Raw genomic sequence first — 21,896 nt, forward strand, 5'->3', positions numbered from 1 at the left:
AAAAAAAAACCCTCTTCCTCTCCTGATATTTTTGCTTATATTATTGGATGTGGATTTTCTGTATCATGAGAAGGTAAAAGATAGCATTATTGGGAAAAAAAAAAAAAGAGAAGAATGCGTTTTAATATGAAAATGCATATTGCCTGCACAAGCTTTGGAAAATCATTACTTCTTTGAGCCAGTTTTGGAATGTAACAATTCTTATTCCCAAGGTAAGTTGGGGTGCATGGGCCAAAAAGTCTCCATGTTTCTACAAACCAGATATCACCTTTCTTAGACTAGTTAAGGCCTATGAATGTCAATGACTGTAAATCAGGGAGGCAGAAATCTGGTAACAAAAACAAAAACATATAAGAGAAAATCAAATATAAATTCCTAGGTTTTGATACTATTTTTAAAAAGTTTTAGTATTTAAAATTGCTGAAAATAATTTCTTCAGTCAAATTATTAGGAAAAAAATGGAATATTATAATATTCTCTTCTAATGGGGATATTATCTTTCAATGGAAGAAAAAGCCAAGATTCTTTCTGACACACTGTGGCATTCTCTTATGAGAAAGTAGCCTGTGATTTTTTTTTTTTTTAAGGTAAGGGAAAAAATTAGAAGTAGGACTTAAATATCAAGTGGAGAGTACCTGTTGAAATAATTTCTAAATATGTGGAACGTATCTATATGAGACATTTATGATAAAGACTAAACTTAAACCCCCAAGGCCAAAGTCCTAGGATCTTAATTTCTTTCTCATATGTACTAAACCATATCTACTAAATGGAGATAGGAAAGGAATTGGTATATAAATAATAAGTACAGTAACAAATCCTTTTCCTAGCTCTAATCCTTTATCAGATGCACTGACTACCTCATATGAATTATTTATTAATTTTCACAAAACCCTATAAGTATTGCCAAAGTTTCTATTTTTCTGATGATGTATCTGATATTAGAAAGAAAAAAGTTAGTGTTCTCAAATCACAGAATTAGTAAGAGGCTACAGTGAAACTTGGAACAAAGGTTGCCTGAATACAAAGCTCATACAAAGCTCATGTAAGCTGTTGTTATTTCTAATATCATGCTATACTATCTTTCACAATTATATTGTTTGTTTTACCAAATTTATAATACTCTACATTAAACTCCTGAAATAGATTTTACTCAAAAAAATGTTGGTAATTTAAAAAGTAAATATGATAGTGCTTAAAAGATGAGAAGCAGCTGACCTAATAGGCTCCTTTTTGACAATTCCTGAAAAAGTAAATTTTAAAGAAACTAAAATTTTACATTAAATTTTACATTTATACTCCATAAATTCATTTTATATTAATATTAGATATTGAATCTCTTTTGTAGAAAGAAACTAAAATGTTGAAAAGTAAAATAAAATCACTAAATTTTATTTACCTCCATTAGAACAGTATCATATTTTTTTCCCATTGTGTTCCTTAGTACCCTTCTATTTAAAAGTTTTAGAGCAACTTAAAAAAATATTTTCATGATTATTAAGAGTATTTTCTGAAATTACACACTATAAGACTATTAAAAAAAGAAAATCATAATACTTTCATTCTAAAAGAAATTCCTATATAGAACCATTTAAATATTTCAGATTTTGAAAAATGTATCTTTAAAATACATTTAAAAAGTGATTTTTAGATATTTCCCTTATCATCAAATCTGAGAAAGCCAAAAAACCATTTTTAAGTAATATTTTACACTAAAATGTGTAAGACAAATACTTGTGCTTTTCAAAAAGGTATTTTAAAATACCTTTAAAAATCTTTAATGAAACTTTACAGAAACTGTTGCTTTCAGATATTGAAAATAATTAACAAGTTCTATAACCCCTCTATTACTGCATATTCAATATTATAACCTCAATAATTTTAGTTTTCTATTTAGAGATGATTAAATATCAGTAATACTGTAACATGTAGAAATCTAAACAGATTACTGCTGTTACACAAGAAGTTTTAAACAATTCAGAACAGTTTTAATACCTCTTTAATGCCTATCTTTTTAATGTCAATGCTAAGTTAATAACATTCTGTTGCATATTTTCAAGCAAGCAAAAAATACAATAAAATAGTGATTTTGGTACTACTTTCAAATGGCTCTTACATAGAGTACAAAATTAATTTAAATTCAAACTGTGAAAATCAATACCACAGCTAAACAAATCATCTTGAAGTATAACATCACCATTTTATTATGAATTTGAAATGTGAAAGTTTATTGCAAAAGCAACAAAACCCTAATAATAGTTAACACTGATTTTCAAATTGTTTGTGATTTGATTATACAATGAATTAATGTAAACCCAGAAAAGTATGCTGTATCAATATTTTCATTCTTATCAATATAAATGAAGAGTTTTTAAAGCTTGTAGATTTTTCAACACTTTTATGGTTTTATTTACACAAAAGCATGTAAATATCTGGTACAAAATTCTAGTTTTTACATATCTCATCTTTGTCTCTCCCTCTGTTCAGTTCCCAGCTCACTTATGCTAGTGGATACTCTTGTGCATGCACAAAACATTTTTCTTTTCCTCCTAGAAATTACATACTTATATGGAAAAAAATTAAAGACAGTGGAGTAATTTGCTCTGTATCTTTAACCAAACCACATCACTGTTTGCCCTTTCTTAAATATCCATGTTAAAAATTAAAAAAAGTAATGCATTATATTGATATGTTATTTTGGTTTGCAAATACATTTGTAGACTTTGATTGTATTATCTTGTGGGAAACATCAATTTTTACTGTTAGCTGCTATTTCCAAAGCTACAGGAAGCTATTTTTTCTGTGATTATAGCCAGACAAAATGTATATGGGGTTGGAGGATATAAATTTACTTGGAAGCAAAGTTCCATCTATAAATTCTAGGTTTTTATCCCAAATATTCCTATTATGACAAAAAGAAAATAATTATTATATATAATATAAATAGGACAGAGAACACCCCATTTTTATTCCTACAACATCCCTATATGATAGGAAGATTGAAATTGTTACCAACATTTTATAATTAGGTACTTGTAGCTCAGATGACAAAACTAACAGAAGGTAGCATGAGGGCTGGAGCTGGTCTTAGAGTTTTTTAGTTCAGTGCTCTGGACATAGACCAATAATCACATCACAATGTGGTTCACACCTTTGCAAGATACTCAATGAAAAGTATGACCTAAATATGGAAAAGCATATTAACTTATATTACTGTTATATGTTAAACAATCTGTAACTTATTTCAAAGTGAGAAATATGTATTAAACAAATTACAAATATACTAAAAGAGCTATTTCTGAAATAAAGGAATTTTCATAGAGGTCTACAGTGGAGAAGAAGGACAATTGTCAATAATATATCTATGGGTTTAGATCTTATTTTAAAACTCTTGACTTTATTCTGCTATGTTGATCTACTTTTACCACTAGGAAAAAAAAAAAATTTCTTATTAAATGCCATAAGAGTTTATCAGGTAGGATGACGTATGTTTTTGGTGACATGCAAGTTTGTATTATTTAAAAGCCAATCTCTACATGTAAATGTCAGTTATCATTTGGGAATGTTCCAATATTTTGTTGAAAAGAAACACAAATGAGGAATGAAGAGAATGAATAACAAATGCAATCCCAAACACAAAGTGAGTACTTGTAGAAGACTGTGAAGGGGTCTATCAGTCTTATCTAACAAAAGCAAAGTCAGAATCCCACATAAAGTTTAGAATAATAATCTGATAAAATAGAATCTCAATGAAACCATGTCCACAGGTCTATGCTAGAATCATTTTATAACTTATGTAATTTTTGTACTCTAGCAGTTCATCTTTCAAGAGGCCCTATAAAATATAATATTGGGAGGGAAGACAGAAATAATTAGTAATACAAACTATAGTAACCAAAGCTTCTAAGCAAGACTTGTCCATGTCTTACAGGAAATATTTCAAAAGAGCTTGGTTAACTCAGAAACCTCTATTCCATGCTCTTTTTATTATAAAAATCACACTTTCTATAATTTTATTCCCCTTGCTTTGTGATATATTAGATCAAACAACAAAAAAATGTTTCTCATTGTATGCTGTACAGATCACCTGCAACAGAATTTCTTAAAGAACAGGAGGAAGGGCATTCCTGTTGGAAATGGTGATTCATGGGATGTATTCAAATCTAATGAACCAAAAATTAGGGATAGAGGGGACTGGAATTTTTATTTAAAATAAGCTTCTTAAGCAAACGAAATTTTGAGAATCATCTCTGAATAGTTAATATTTCATGAAACATGCTCATATTTGTATAAATTTGAACTCCCAGGAAGGTGCAGAGTCACTTTGTAAGTAGAGAAATTGATAAACCTATGAATGAATTAATAAATGGGCTAGCTGGTAATTGAAGCTAAAATCTATAAATTGCTGGTTCTATACAGATGCCAATGTTCACTAGATGCAACATTCTCTCAAAGCCCAAAGAGATCAAGTAATTAGAAAAATAAAAGATTAATATTCTAGTGCTGTATAATAATATGAATTAGTACAGCTCACATAGCAGATACATGTTATGTGTTAAATGAAAAAATGTGTCTGGGTGGATTTTCTCAAATGTTGTTACTGTAGTCCAGAGAGACAAACACAGTGCTATTCAACTCCACTTAGAAGACACTTTAGCCTGAACTTACTTGGTCTTTGTGCAGACATTGATGGCTCTAAAGCAAGCTAAAGTTAGAATTCAAAAATACAGGACCATATCCAATAGCAGGACCATTTCACAGAATTTCTATTACAAATATCACACAGCTCAACAATAGTTAATACTTATTACTTAGTATTAACTATTGTTATTACTTATTGTTATTGTTATTACTTATTACTCACATCTGTGTGAAGTCCTAGTTTTTCAAATATATTAATTCATTTAGTGAACATTTAAAAATATATGTGCAGATTTTTTATAATGTTTGGGTAACTGTGGTCATCAACTGCCAGTTTAATTACTGGGATTTCTGAAAGTATCTTGTATTTTAAAAAAAGAGCTACTTAGATTGAGGTGATCTGGGTGTTATTTTATTCGGTATGTTCTAGATTTCACTGACTTCCATGGTCCTTAAAATCGCTATGCTTTAACACCCCACAAATTTGTAATATTTTAACCTCTAATATGTACTCATTGTACAAATTACTCATATGTATTCATTAATATGTACTTAATATGTATCATATTAAGTTATTTTGGTACTATGCTGAATGAAATTCTAAGCAGTATTTAAAGCAACATTACAGATAATATTAAAGGATCCATAAATTTAACTTTGTGAAGTCCTTGACTTTTTAAAAGAAGCTTTTCTACAAAGAATCTTTATTTTAAAGTGATAACTCTTCTATTGTCCTGGTATTTCCAATGATCAATACTCAAAGAAAACAAAGTTTACATGTTTTTAGACTGGTTCACATACTTAATATCACTAGAATATAAGTATACAGATAGGTAGGTAAGTAGGTAGTTTTTTTTTTAACATTTAGCGTCCTCTCCCCTCTTTTTCTAACATCATTGAATGATAGTATCTATTTTTCACTAATTGAAATACATGTTTTTATTCTGTAAATATGGGTTCTTTCTGTTTTAAGAAGCCTTCAGCTGGGAGAAAAAAAGAAAAGAACAGAAAGTGAACTTTAAATTTATAAAGACTGGTCACAATGCAAAAGAATTTGCCGTAAGACTGCCTTAATGCAATGAGTTTCTCTTGAAACTTAAGTTTATGTTATATATAATCTGGTAAGATATTGGGGTTTTAGAAATTTAGAAATCACTGTATTCTGCAAAGAATAGCAGTATAACTGTTCATAAACTGTTCATAATTACTATATTTAAAACAAATAAAATATATGTGCTATTACCTTGTTTGCTTTTGGTAATAAAATGTTAGTTTTCATTTTTACATGATTATTTAATTTTATTTATATGATTATACTTTCCAAGACCAGAAAATATAAATGTTTTTTTCTTTTTTTAGCATCTCTGGAATGTGATTTTTAGATATTTGCCTCATCATCGACTCCAAGAAAGCCAAAAAACATTTTTTAAGTAATATCTTACGCTAAAATGTGTAAGACAAATACTTGTGCTTTTCAAAAAATTCTGATATTTTCAAGGGAGTATAAGTTATATAGAAAATAATAAAACACATAATTGCAATTAGTATTTCACTAAAAAATAAAATAAAAATGCATGTAATGAAAATGAGCTTACATTTACAAGCTCAAATATCTATTAAATTAGTGAAGTTCCTCAAATTTTCTATGAAAGTTAAGGAAGTAAAAGATTTGGATAGGTTTTTTATAAATCCCTTGCTGTACCACTGTAATTTGTCTTTCTACTTTTGAAAAATTATTGATTTTAATAACTTTTAAAAATACACAAATTTAATCACTGTGATCATTGTATTTCTAGCATAGTTACTAAAATATTAGAGAGTATCTTATATTTGAAGATGAGAACTAATTACTTTGAGGTAAGCTGGCAGATACTATATTCATGTCTTCTGTAATTAGAGCACCAATTTCAGTGGTGCTTAAAATTGTTATATCTTAAAATTCCAGAAATTTGGATATTTTGTTCTCTGTTATATATTAATTCCACATTTTTTGTGCTCAGAATTTAAAAGTTATATTTAAAACAATCTTATAGTAAATATTTAATCTACTTTAAAAATTATAGATGCTGTATGTTCTATATTTTCACATGCCCAATACACTTGAATAGAAATCCAAAAACATACAATTAAACAACTCTGAAGAATTAAATCTTAACCAATACATATTATTAATGCTAGATCCTTTAATAAAAAAATTAAGGTAAGAAGTTTTACTTACTTCTACTTATTCAACTAAAAGACTTATTTTCCTCCTTCAACCAATTTACTGAAGAACAATCCCTTGTTACATTAATATTAATAATTATACTTCTCATTTATTTATCACTTCACAAAGAGTACAGACTACCCTTGGACATAATAAATTTTTCAATCAGTTATACCTCATACAGACAAGTTATACACTGAAAACACATATATGTTATAGCAAACTTATTCTACACAATGTTGCAGATTTGCAAAAGATATTTTAAATACCAGATGTCTCTCATCTTTTACAATGGTTCTACATACTAAAATTTGATTTCAAATAAATTTTCAGGAACTTAGCATTCGTATTTTCCTCAAATATGTACAATCATGTATGTTTCTGTGGGACCAGGCTTCAAAAAACTTGGACTTAAAATTCTTTAAAAATAAACAATATGATTGAAATCTAATATTGAAAGAGCTGGAAAAGTAGACATCAGTTTCTAAATTGATTTGGCAATATAACATCAATTGATTAGTTAGGGATTGAAATCTACTGAAATATTAATAGAGACATAGATGGCTACTGAAGATGTCAGATCTTAAAACTGAATAACTTAATAATCATTTTATTTTATATCCATACTCATCCATAATAATCATTCATCCATTACTATATCTTGACTGAAAAAGTTTTGACTTTTATATTAACTGAAATTTTTCACATAAATCTGTTTGATTTCATGTAAGAGATTAATCATCATCTTAGATAAAAGCATAAGTAAAATTTTAAATCATGAATTTATATATACTACTTTTGAAAAAAACTGAGCTTATATTTTAAATATTTATTTTCTAAATAATTGAATGGATAGGAATACTTGGGTCTTAAAGACATATATTTCACATTCAAGTACCATTTTACATAATTAGTGAACTTCTAGGCAAAACAGTCTTTTGGACACAATTTTCTTCTATATGACCTTTGTTCACTGAGAAAACTAGGCAACAGGGCTGTATATGGCATTATTTTAGAGGATAGCCCTGTGGACTTGGAACATTCCATGTCATGGCAGAGCAATCTCATGATCTAGGGACCAGCATTAGTATACTACTGCAGCCTATGCTGAGATAATGTAGAGTTACATGGAGAAAGTCCAAACTTTCGAATATCTCTCATTCTTAAATTTGCTCAGACCACAGACTAAAATGTCTAAATGAAAAAAAAAAATCCCAAAAACAAACAAACAAAAAAACCTGAGGACCAGCTATTAACTGTCCAAATTAAATAGTCTCCCAAACCTGTCTGGTCTTCAACTTGGGAGACTAGAAACTTCAGAGGAGCTGAGATCTGGAGGGTACCAGCACTGACTGACACTTGGGTTTCTGTAAAGGACTCCTCAGTATCACTGAAGTTTATGATTTCCCACATCCTGTCGAGATACTCCTGAGGCTATTAGGAAATCCAAAGTGATTTGGAACATGCCTGGATTTCTTCAAAGATTATCTTTGCAAGTTAAGTATAACTGCCTTCCTGGGGATATCAACTGACCAAGAGCTGTCATGTAAAGGAAAGGAGAGAGAGAATACTATCGGCACAACCCAGTGTCGATGTACCAAAAAGATAACCTTGATGTTATATGGACAACCTCTTGGCCCTTCCATTGACAGTCACAATTTAAGTCTTGCCCCCTTCACTGTTACTGACCAAAGCAAAGGAACAATTTACAGGCACTGTTACAGAGCACAATAGCAAAAGAGGCTATTCTTACAAAGTGCAAACCTACAAGGGTAATGACCATACTCTGCCTGCTGTAACTCCATCTACTTGTCCTCCACCACTGCAATTGGTTTCTCTATGAAACATTCCCTGGCCACCATCCCCTACCTCCACATTAGGTGTTATCCCTACATTAAACTGTGTGCTTAATCAAATTAGCACCTGTAGCAAAAATTACTATGTATTTACATTTTTATTTCAAACACTAGAAATGTAAAGTTCCTGTAAACAGGATCTATGATTATTTTATTTTTTATGTCCCTAGGACTGAGCTCAGTGCTTAGCACATGGTAAGTGCTTGGTAAACACTGTCTGAGTTGAAGCTGAATGAGGATACCACAACATCAGGCACATCTCCCACATCAATGATTTGGAGGTGGGGAGATGAGATTCGTTTAAAAAAAAAACAACAACAACAAAACAAAAAACACCCAGACTTCGTTGTTCTTTAAAAAAAAAAAAAAAAAAAACCAGTATTAAAACATCAGGAAACATCAGTGACCTTGCCATCACTGAGTAAATAACATCTTTGTAGGTCTATGCAAGGAGACCTATACCATTTTTTATCATGATAACATTTTACTTCCATAAACACTTATAACCCAGGAAGCTGGTTTAGGAAAAAAAGTTTAAATGTCTATATATTTCTGGGACTCCTTATTCTATGTTAAACTTATTTGCAGCTCTCAAATGATTACATTATTTATTTTCTGGGACTCCTTATTCTATGTTAAACTTACTTGCAGCTTTCATATGATTACATTACTTATATCATTTAGTACATGATTAAAAAGTATTTAGAAATTGTTTTAGTGACTTAGAATAAAGGAAAGTTCAATTTTAAAAAAAGTACTACCCAAAGATTTATGGTTAAATAAAAACACACATTTACTTTACTTAAGATATAAAGGGTTCCCCACATATACAACAGGTTTTTCATGAAAGTAACAAGCTTATGAAAACCCTGGAATCTTGCAAACTCTCCTCTAACTTATGGAAGACATAAAACACTAATTTACTAACTGCCATCTAAATTTTACTGTATTTTTCTAAAACATCCTTGAAACAATAGGGGAACATCTTGGGGTGAGGGCTGAAATACGTATTTTGGATATATTTTATAGACAAAAGATGTGATCAAGGCAACCATAATCAGAGAATAAAGCAGACAGACTTGAATTTTTATCACAATTGCACATGGAATAAAGGTTGAGTAAGAAGTCAGAAGGTAAAGTGCTGCATATACAAAGCACAAAATACAGTCTAATAAATACTTCACATGCTTAGGTGATTTCAAGTTAGTTCTTACATGCAACTTTGTGAAAGGCTAATGTATAGAGTATATGTTAAATGATTTCTTTCCCCTAAGACAAAACTATTCAAAAACTTTAAAATCTCTTAATCACTACACATTTTTACAATGCCAGAGAAGAAGAAAAAGAGAAATTATTAATTTTTAAAATTACCCAGCAATTCCATTGCATCATCTTCATTATCAATATCTTCTTCTGTTACAGATGGGGTAGGGCTGTGGAGAGACTCAAAAGAATCTTGAGAGAGCATTGCTGCCAGAAGTTTCTTATGTTGCTGTTGCTGCTGTTTTAATCCTTTAGTCTTGGGCTCCACCTTTAAGCTGAAGAAATATTTAAATGTTAGTTTTCAATGATGACAACTCTATTAATTAGCTCTGATAAATGAAATAATCTAAAACCAAATTTTCATTTGATTAATTTCACTATGTGAAATTATAGTCATATTAGCAATATCTTCCCTAAGGATAAGGGAAATACAGACGGTCTTCCTTCCTAGACATCCTTTGGTACCTCATTGACCATCTCACAAGTAAGTATAGGTAAGAAATATGGCAAACTGAAACTCTGCCCCACTTTAGGGAGGAGGTGCTACTCAGCTCCTACCAACTGTCACCAAGTCATAATGAGAGCCCACTGTTAAAGAATTTTTCTGATTTTTTTTTAAAGAGGAGGCAGAAAATCCAGATTTTTATATGAAATTCCTTGATTTACAAACAAATGTAATGGGATAGCTATTTTAACATACTATAACAAGATTATTTTTTTAAAAGTTTATTTATTTGAGAGACAGAGAGAGAGAACACCAGCAGCGTGGAGGGGCAGAGGAAGAAGGAGAAGCAGACTTCCTGCTTAGCAGGGAGCCAAATGTTGGGGTTTATCCCGGGACACCAAGATCATGACTTGAGTCAAAGGTAGACACTTAACCAACTGAGCCACCCAGGCACCACAGACAAGATTATTTTAAATGACAATTTTAATTTCTTTTTTTTTTTTTTTTAAGATTTATTTATTTGTTTGAGAGAGAGAGAGCACGAGTAGGGGGAGAGGCAGAGAGAGAATCCTCAAGCACATTCCCCGCTGAGCACGGAGCATGACTCGGGGCTCCGTCCAGAAGATCATGACCTGAGCTGAAATCAAGAGCCTGCCATTTAACAACTGAGCCACCCACACAACAAAAAAATTTTAATTTCTATGATTAAAGTAAATTTCCTCATTGTCCTATCATGCTGCCTAGATCTTGGGGTAGGATGAGGTAAAAGAAAGGATGGATACAGAACTGGCAATTAAATGTTTCTCAGGTTCTTCCAGTCTAGAGAGTCTGTAAATTTGGAAGAGTTTCTTGGTGATAAAGCTGGGATCCTTTGGGTAAATGTTGCCTTTCATGGTTCCCTCTCCTCCAAATTCTCAAGACAGTGTCGGACCGGATAACTTACAAGTACAAACAGCAAACACATAGAGTTTCAAAAACTGTCCCTAAGTTCTTCTCTTCTCTGTAATTCAATTTCTTTTCCTGTTATTGTCCAAAGAAAGGAAATGCCAAATGTCACCCCATAAAATAAAAAACACATGATATGTAGAGGAAGTCTTCCCCAAGCAGGATGGAAAGATAACACTTTCTAAAGGTAAAGAACCATAAGGCAAATAGGTTAAATGCATTGTCCCCACTGCCTCCAGGCCAAAATGCTGAGGAAGCTTGACAAAAAACAAAAATAAAGAACCAACCAGATAAATTTCACGGCACAGATCAGAACATTTCAAGCTGTCTTAATAGAAGTACCAGGTTCAGCCTGTCAAAGTAGGGAATGGAAAGAGCAAAATGACATTGCATGTCACCAGTGAGCAAAGATCAATCAGCCCCACCTCCCTGTTCACCTCCAAATTAGGGTGAATATGTTAGAGAAGGTCAGGGGAAATAGGGATGGAGAAAAAGCTTTTATTTTTCCACACTAATGCTGGTTAATATAGAAGAAATGACAGATTCAAAAAACCACCATTTTGCAACCACCAACATAGTTTAACTCTTCAGGCTAGAATCACCAATTGATACTAACATTCGTTGTTGAAAGATTGTTGGGGGAAGTTGACTGTCAAAATCTCAAGGTCTTTTCAACAGTTCACTAATGTTTTTAATTGATTTTTTTGGCTTTGAAATAATTACAGATTTACATGTAGTTCTAAGAAATGATAAAGAGAGATCCTATGTACTCTTTCTTTACACTGTTTCCATCAATAACATTATCTTATAAAACTAGAGTACAATATTATAACCAGGATCCTGACAATGATATGATTTTCCGATCTCATTCAGATTTCCCATTTTAACTGTACTCATTTGTATGTGTATGCCTGTGTGTATTTAGTTCTAGATAACTTTAGTACTTGTGTAGGTTTGTGTATCATATACCGACCATCAGAATCAAGATACAGACCATTTCAAACACCACAAGACTCTTTTCTAACCACTCCTGCTTTCCTCCATATGCCTTCGTCCCTGTCTGTAATCCTTGGAAACCACTAGTCCGTTCTCCATTCTTTTAATTTTATCATTTCAAGAATAATATAGGAGCACCTTGGTAACTCAGTCATTAAGCGTATGCCTTGGGCTCAGGTCATGATCCCAGGGTCATGGGATTGAGCCCCACATCACGCTCCCTGCTCAGTGGGAAGCCTGACTCCCTCTCCCACTGCCTCTGCTTATGTTCCCACTCTTTCTGTGCCCTCTCTTTCTTGGTGGTCATGAATTCACAATGATACCAGTCAGTGTAGCCAAGTGTTCTCCACTGGAAGAAGTGCATGCCAGTTCAGCCACAGAACAGACAAAGAGTTAGATTTAAATAAGGTAGTTTTACCACACAAGGAAAACAAAGGACAAAAGAGGTAAGGGAACCAGGATATATTCAATAAGTAGATCAAAATAATGAATCAAAAATAAAAACTACTCCCCTTCCAATTTCCCTCAACTCCCTTCTCCTGAGGGAAATTGGAAGGAGAGGTAAACCATGAAAGACTATGGACTCTGAAAAAGAACCTGAGGGTTTTGAAGGGGAGCGGGGTCAGAGGTTGAGGGAACCAGGTGGTGGATAGTAGGGAGGGCACAGATTGCATGGAGCACTGGGAGGGGTGCAAAAACAATGAATACTGTTACGCTGAAAAGAAATGAAAAATTTAAAAAGAAAAAATAAATTAAAAAAAAAGAACAAACTATCTGTGACAGCAAATAAATAAATAAATAAAAATAAAAACTATATGAGTGGCAAGAAAAACTCAGTAGAACCAGTATATTTGGGTCCTAGTTAAAGCTGGGTACCAGAGGGAATGAACTAGAAAGACAGAAGGTGTAGTCAAAAAGTGAAATACATAGAAACTGACACTAGAGTTTGCAGTTAATAATAATGAGTCCTAGATATAACAGAGGGAATAGGTGGAATTCAAGATCAGTAGTGAAGAGTAGGCAAAGGAAGAAGACGCTAGGTCGGGAGGAATCATTAATATTGTTATTAACTTCATCAAGATAGGAAGGGTGCAGGGGAAAGTGACAGTTGAGCCAGATGCTTGTATATTTAGGACAAAGGGAATGACCTGGGAACTGACAAATTATTGCTACAAGAAGTGGTGGAAGACTTTCATGGATAAAACATGAAATTCACAATAAGATACTTTATTAGGGAGAAAGGAGACAGCAAGGTCTACAAGCAAGGATGACACCTTCCTCTATTCCAACTCCATTACCTATAGATTGTAGAAGTGAAAACACAACATTAGAGAGAAAATAGCACCCTGCCTCAGGGAAGCAAGACTTTTACTGCAGATGAGTGGTAAGTGGGATGGGGAGAGGTTAGGTGCCTTATGAGAAAGAAGAGCAATTAATACTTCAACGTAATAATTATACAATCTAGGACGTCATTTTACTTTGGTTCAAAAAGATAAATTCTAAACCAGATCAGATGGAAAAGGATGCTTTAATGTGGCCACTCCTCTCCCTCAGCTTATCTCTCCAGGTAGCACCTTCCTCCCCCTCCTGATGGCATACATCCTGACCACTGCTTCTCTCCTTTGGACCCCACTCTTCCCTGGATATCTGGCCCTGCTGTATTCTTGTTTCTGAATATAGGTTGGTAAGTATTAGTTTTATCTGATCCCAGGTGCATTTTTTGGTGGAAAACTGAATTTCTTCTCTCTTAATCCTTCTCCTACGCTTGTTTAGTTCACCACTGCAGCCTAGCAGGTAGAATCTGTGCCCTTCCTCTCGACTCTACTTGGAAATTAAAGGACTCTCCTTGCAATAAGGCCCAGGTTGTTGAAGGGAGGTTATAAAGAGTTTCTTTGAATCTAGGATGTTCTTTTTCATATTGGTCTCACCCAGTATCTAGCACAAATTCACTTTTTCGTTCTGAACTCCATTTTTTAAACACACTAAATAAAGTAAGAATTAATTTAAGAATATGTATATGAGTCTTACTTGACAGATATGAAAATTGAGAGAAAATATATTGGTAGTGAAAAAGAAAAAAGAGAAACTATGTAGATTGGAATACTGATGATAAGGAAGAAATGGTATATTATAGATGCATAACTCCTATTCAAAAGCCAACAATGAGCATGATAATTTCATAAAGCTTGCAGTAAGTATTTTCCTGAATCTCATTAAAATACATGGTTTGGTCATGAAGATAGTGGTAGGCCATGAGTCCTAGACAGTAAGTTCAAAATGTTGCTGGTCTCATAAGAAACCACCTATGAGTCTGTAAGTCCATAGGTAATTAGCAATATTTTCATAAAATAACTTGAATTAGGATATGTATCTCCTAAAGAAATAAATGAATAAATGAGAAAGAACAAATTTTGAACATATCAAAATGATCTCATCAACCTTCTGAAATAAATGCATGATTTAGTTACATACTTTTTTGGCTCTAAAAAAGAAATGTGTAGTCATAAGGTACATTCTTTGCATGTTTTAGATATTTTTAAGGCCTCTTTTTTTTATTCCTTTGACAGATTAATTTTTGATTAATCAATATTCTCTCTCCTTAAAATTTACAAGTTAGAATATCCCTAAAATAGCTTAATTCAGTCTCTGAAATGTATTACATATTTTATATCATGTCCACAATAGCCAAAATCTGACAATATTAAGGTTGTTTGTGGACTTCTTACGTAAAATAGTGCCCCTTATTAATTTTCTTCCTTTTTATTCTGGTTTATTTTCCATCTTGCCACTAATCACTACTTGAATTTATGGTATATGTTTGCATATTTACTTGTTTATTATTTGTCTCTTCCTGCCAATTGAGGAAGCTCTAAAAAAAGGGGAACATTTCTAGGCTCTGTTAACAGATACATGAGAAGCAATTAGGAGCTTTAATAAAAAGAAACAGTGCTTAGTGGAAAGTGAATTTAGCTTTTATTTTAATATTTAATACATATTTCTAAATTATAAGATTTTCTATTCATTTTATGGCATATTTACCATCTAATAACAATGCTCACTGAACAAATAAAGCCAATTTACCAGATCTATAATATTTATTGATATTATTCTTGCTTTAATAAAGTAGTTAAGCTCAGAGGAGCTTCATTAGGCTTTCAAGGCTTGATAAGCCTATTTACAAATTCACATTAGAATTTAGCTAGTAATTTTAGGAAATCCATTACCCAGCTTTGGAAACTTTAATTAAGATGGCTTAAAATAGAAAAATATGGCTTCAAACAGAATTATATAGATCTATTACACTCATTTTTAATTTACATTTACATTATCAATGTATGATTATTTTTAATATCTCTAAATGTGCAATAAACACATAGATTTCCCATTCCCATTAAATGGCTAGATAAGCCATTGCAATTCATGCCAATTGGTATTATTAAAAATCCTTCAATCATTCCCCAATGTATTCACCTTTTTCTTTTATAAATCCCCATTCTTTTTCTTGCTTAGATCCTTTAATTTTACTTAATAGAACCTTATGGAAAATCTAAGAAGAATGTGTTGGGAAAATGCCCATGTGCACAGAACCTTGTCCACATAAATTAATTTCAAGAGATCCACAGACCTCTTGGGTCCATCCAGAGACTACAGAGTGGTCAAGGACCCCATGTCAGTCACTCTTCTCATATCCTATTAGTTTCTCCATATTGCTCTCATAACCACTTTCTTTTTAACTAGCACTTAACCCTTCAGGTGACAGCTTTGTGTTCTAAAGTTGCTGACCCTCTTTATACAATGTTCCATATGCAGGACCTAAGGAGAAAAGTTGGCTCTGTACTAAAGATGGAGTGTTGTTAATAACAGCCATTCAAATGAGACTCGAGCATTTAACAACATTGTGATAGGAAAGGGCAAAAAGTTAGGATAGACTATAAACAACCCTTCTTATAAATAAGCTTTATTTAGCAGATGTCTACTCACAGCCTTCTATGTGCCTCCTTCACTCATATAACAGATGTCTGTTGGTAATGACAATGTTCCAGGCCCAGTAGGGGAGAGAAAAATGGAAGAAGTCACCTTGAAAATGAATTCTCCTTCTGAAGCCTGGAATACCACTTAGCCTGTTAATGTTTAAGATTGCTATACTACAAGTTCATTACTATTTAAAGGCAAAAGCTAATGCTCGAGTTATAACGTCTAAAGTCATTAAAGAATTTCTCCCAATCCATTTTTATTCATCCAAATCAAATCTATTGCTATGTGAGTTCCTGATATAAATTCAGAATCCTGTTTGGTATTAGAAGATGGGAGAGATACAGTTTCTAACCCATAGTTTATTGCTATTCTTTAAACTAAGTTCAAGTATGCACGCATTCTTTCTGTTTTGATGGGGCATCGGGGTGGGATTTCATCTGTCTTCATTTCATAGAGAATACCTCAATTCATCATTTAAAGATAGAGAACAGTAACATTAAGAAAAAAATTTCATAACAAATACTTGAGAGAGATCTTCATAGGTTGAGTTTTCTGGGAAAGGGATTTGACTTACACTGAAGGAAATATTCCCCTTTATTGGGTATTCAGGAGGGAATCAGAGATCACTGAAGCCAGGAAGAAAATAGAAGCACTAACATTTGCAATAAATAGCTCCGATTATTATTATGACTAAATGAAAGCAAAATGAAAGTTGACATTTCTCTACTTTACATTAAAGATCTGGCAATGACTTAAGATAAAGGTCTAGTGGGTTTCATAAGTCTGGTATTAAAAATAAAATTACCCTCATTGACAGGTGAAATTGATCTGGCATTTCACAAAAGAAGGTAAATGGATTTTTTAAAATGGTTTTCTTCTCCTTACACAGGACACTTCAACTATTTAAATAATTTAAAAGTTATTTCTCAATGGAAATAGAATCAATTTTCTATATGCCTGAAGCACATTAATGAGTATTCTGAATTTCCTTCCTTCTAGCCAAGTGATAAGTCAAAGTAAAAAGAAAAAAACCCTGAAAGCTATTACATTGTAGAAAATACAATTTTCTCCTTGAGAAAGAATAGTTACTGGTTGCTGCTAAATTTAATGTAGGAAATACAAAGTTACTCTGGCTATGCTATGCATAGGAAAAACTTTTCTGTGGTGGTCAGCTAATAGCACCCAACGAAAGTTGTGGTTGCTCTCACATTCAATTCACGAGCATTTAAATCTATTTCCTCAGGCTTGTGTAAGCCATGCTTCCATATGCTTTTTTACTCCAACTTCTTGTGGAAGTTTTCATTTTGGGATTTTACTTACTGCAATTGGTATTACAAAACAAGAAAAAGGTTGTACTGAATATACTTTTTTCTAATAAATATGATCTGGACATTTCAAATATGCTTCACTTCTATCAACATCTCCTACCACTTCTTTGAGCATCATAAGACTGAGTAAGTGAAATATGGGCTTTCAAATTCACAAATCACAATTAAATATAGAATATGAAAAGAATAATGTTCAATCATAGTTACCAACTCTAAATGTAAACGGTTCTAAACCAAGGTTTTCTCTCATATTCTCCATTAATTCTGCTTCATTTGGTCTATAATACATTTAATAGTTTTCTTCTTGTTGATCAGCTGCATCTCTCTGGTAAATGAGAAGCCCTTCATCTCCAATTCTTAATAGTCAGCTACTCCCTGCCCAGCATTATAGTGGGTCTTGAATGACAGCCTATGTCTTTGAAATTATTTCTCTATTTGGTTTTAGTAGCAAAGAGATGGTGATTTTCTTAGATAAAAAGAAAAAATTAAGACCAAAATCCAAAAGCAAATCTGCAAAATTTTAATTTTAAAACAGAGAAATTAATTTCCAACTTATGTGGAACCCAACATAATTTCCTATATAAAATTGTTAAGTTATTTCATCAAAATCACATCCTTGGATTTATTTCCCCATTCGCTTTTAACAACCAACAATACTCAGAATCTAAGAAGGCATTTCATCTCACCTTCCTGCGGGGCTAGAGCTATTATCTTCATTTTCCCATTGTTCCTTTTTACTTCTTGGAACTGGGGGCTGGAGCATTTCAGCAGCCAGTGGGTCAGCATCATTCTCTTCTCGACCAATCCATTCTCCAATCACACGGGGTCTCAGAAGAGAAGAATTAAATGTCACTGTTTCCTAAGAAGGAGAAAAGAATGTACTTGACTCAGATGACTTATACTTATTAATGGGACAACAGGGCAATTATTTTGTCCAGAGTTTTGACTGCCTCTGCAAATCAAAATTTTCCTTTTTTTCTTTCTGAATTGACTCAAAATGTGAGGTCTCTCCATTTCTGTTAGGTGACTTACTCTATGTAATTTGTGCTGACTCCTGAAGGTCACTGCGACAAAGGATCCAGGAGTGAAATCTTAGATTTGGATTTGGAAGGCTGAGTGTGTATTCTCAGGAAGGAGGAGCTGAGACTAGCATTTGTGACAGAAGGAAAAGTGTGTGGTAAGGCTCTAACAATGAAAGAGCTCAGAGTTGCTGGGAAATGGTAAATAGTTTCTTAGGAGGAAACTGGTGTGAGGTCAGAGAAAAAAGTCAAGAAACGATGGTGGAAGGATGCTCGATTGCCTCTGATTGTGGAGCAGTCTGAACCTGTAGGGATCCAGTAGAGATTGGAAGTAGGGCAGTATCAATGACAGGCATGGTGTGCTAATTCAAAAAATGTTAAAGTGACCTCTTTTCATAGATTTTTATATGATGTGGGTCTTAAAATGATACTTAAACTACTTAAGTCATTTAATAATTTGAAAGGTACTAGAATCCTGAATTGTGTAATTGCTAGAGATATCTCAGTAAGTGGGAAAAAAGGTTAAAAGCAATGTTTACTCTATGATCTTAGTTTTGTTTTAAAAATTCATAGGGGAGGTGGCTGGGTGGCTCAGTGGGTTAGAGCCTCTGCCTTCGGCTCAGGTCGTGATCCCAGGGTCCTGGAATCAAGCCCCACCTCAGGCTCTCTGCTCAGCGGGGAACCTGCTTCCCCTCCCCTCCTCTCTTTCTGCCTGCCTCTCTGCCTACTTGTGATCTCTCTCAAATAAATAAATAAAATATTTTTTAATTAAAAAATTAAAAATTCATATGGGTGTATATCAATATTTTGTGCTGGTGTCAGCCTCTCAATAACCAATGTTGTGGTTCTCATGATTGCATGATGCCCTTCAGCAATAGCCATCAGGAGACTTTGGAAAATTAAAAGTTTATTGTTTAGGGGCACCAGAGTGGCTCAGTTCATTAAGCAACTGCCTTGGGCTCAGGTCATGATCCCAGAGTCCCGGGATCGAGTTCTGCATTGGGCTCCCAGCTCCACAGGGAGTCTGTTTCTCCCTCTGATTTTCTCCACTCTCATGCTCTCTATCACTCTCTCTCTCTCAAATAAATAAATAAAATCCTCTAAAAAAAAGTTTATTGTTTATAAGACCTGTAAAGTATACAGCACACCTGGGGGTCACACAGTGAAATCATAGGTAGAGAGTGAAAGAGAGAGCACTAGCAATCACAATGCTGGGGTTCTGCTTTTATTGGAGTTGAGGGTGGAAGCCTAGGGTTTAGTGGACTCACTCTTTAAAATTTTAAAAATAAATCAATTTAAAAATGGTCAGTTTAAAAAATAAGATTGGGAATTAAAAGCTTGGGGAGAGAAAAAACAAGTGGCCCAAATCGTCAGTAATTGAAATCAAACAAGATCTCTAAAACAAAAAAGCTTCAGCCAGGGGAGGTGGCTGGGACCTTTATCTAGTTTACTGTGGCTAACAGTATGTTTATTGGAAATAGCCATCTTTGAAGTAGACACTTTGACAATCAAGGCTTAAGTGGGGCACTTGGATTACAAAAAGGAAAAAGAAAAACCAATTGTTAGAGTTTAACTACAGTCCACCATTCATACAGTAATTACTCATTTATTATTTTTCTCATATTTATTAAGACCCACTGTGTGGCAGATACTGCTTTATTTTTGGGAAAAACAACAGTAAAACCATAATTTGGTGGTTTTATCTGAACAGAGACTACAGGTAGTTTTAGTTTCTTCTTTTTGTGTTTCTATGTCTCTGTAAACTTATGATAAATATATACTTGTCTTATAATAAGAAAAAATGCATTTTAAAAATAACCTGATGAGAAACATAGGCTTGACTTAAATTATGCTTCCTCATAGTTTTTAGTATTATGAGAGTTCTGAGTAATTTCTTAAAAATTCAGACCTGGTCTTCTGAGTCTTTACAATTCTCCAAAATGTTATATAAATACAACACAATGCATATATGGCATAATAGTAAGTACAATATAATATTGATTAGTTTACAAATATAATACCAAAGGCAACATGTGAAATATGATTAGGATATATTTGATGAATTTATCCAAGTGATAACAAAGGACAGAAAATAGTTGGATATCTTAATACTGACTTCCTAGCCCACATGAAAATGTACCAGATACATGTTGGTAATCAGTGCTTGTATAGCAGCAAATAATCTGAATTCTTTCTGTATTTATGTCCCCATAGTCAGGAAATCAAAGCACTATAATGATTTTCTGCTGTGAAATCATGCAATCAAATTATTGTCTTGAAATTACTAGAAAGACACATTCACCTATCACAATTTAATATCATTTGAAGTATAACAATTAAAATTAACAGCAATAGTGTTAGATTTTAAACCTGTATTTGTTTTTAAAAAGCAAACTGAAATAAAGGCATGTTTTCAAATTGTAAAAAATTATAAACATATTTATAGCCTCAGGATTAATTTTGGCCTGCATCTGAAGTGTTATTTATTTTGTGAATTTCACTTTCTCCAAATGTAAAACAGTGATGATGGGAATTATAAACCTACTGTATCAAATGAGTTCATAGGCAGCACAGTTAAACCACAGAATTCTGTACATTTGCTAGATACAATTATTTAAGGATGTGGACTATATCAAAGCCACTTCTACATGTGTGATATATCTGGGGGGGAAATGGTAAACAGAAGTGCAAGAATGGACAAACCATAAGTGACTCTTAATCTCACAAAACAAACTGAGGGTTGCTGGGGGGAGGGGGGTTGGGAGAAGGGGGGATGGGGTTATGAACATTGGGGAGGGTATGTGCTTTGGTGAGTGCTGTGAAGTGTGTAAACCTGGCAATTCACAGACCTGTATCCCTGGGGATAAAAATATATGTTTATAAAAAATAAAAATTAAAAAAAACTATTTTGTTAAAGTATTAGAATTAACAGTTGACACATTCAAGCATTTAAATAATGGAAATACAAAGGAAAATCTTATTTGTAAATGTCAATTTAAAGATAAATATGTTATCTATTTTATACTTTCACATAGATATATAATGTTAAAATATAAATAAATTACATACTTGTGTGTTAAAAAAAAATAAACCTTTCTCAAAAAAAAAAAAGAAGTGCAAGTTGGGTAAAAATAAATCCTTGGTTGTCGATATGGGCAAAGTAACAGAACAGAGACTTGATGGGACAAATTTTCAACCTCTGAAGTTTTATTTTATAGACAT

General features: G+C 32.8%; 1 protein-coding gene across 2 annotated transcripts in view; it reads right to left on the reverse strand.

Moving 5' to 3' along the window:
• Positions 1-21,896, reverse strand: part of C3H8orf34 (chromosome 3 C8orf34 homolog) — a 376,732-nt gene that overhangs the window by 218,458 nt on the left and 136,378 nt on the right. For both annotated transcript variants that reach the window (XM_059166266.1, XM_059166265.1), the window contains exons 5-6: positions 18,342-18,514; positions 10,075-10,241 (exon numbers count right to left, since the gene is read on the reverse strand). In XM_059166266.1, the coding sequence (XP_059022249.1) occupies positions 10,075-10,241; positions 18,342-18,514 (340 nt within the window). The remainder of the gene's footprint in view (positions 1-10,074; positions 10,242-18,341; positions 18,515-21,896) is intronic.

Source organism: Mustela lutreola, chromosome 3, assembly GCF_030435805.1.
Source record: "Mustela lutreola isolate mMusLut2 chromosome 3, mMusLut2.pri, whole genome shotgun sequence".
NCBI classification, from domain to species: Eukaryota; Metazoa; Chordata; class Mammalia; order Carnivora; family Mustelidae; genus Mustela; species Mustela lutreola.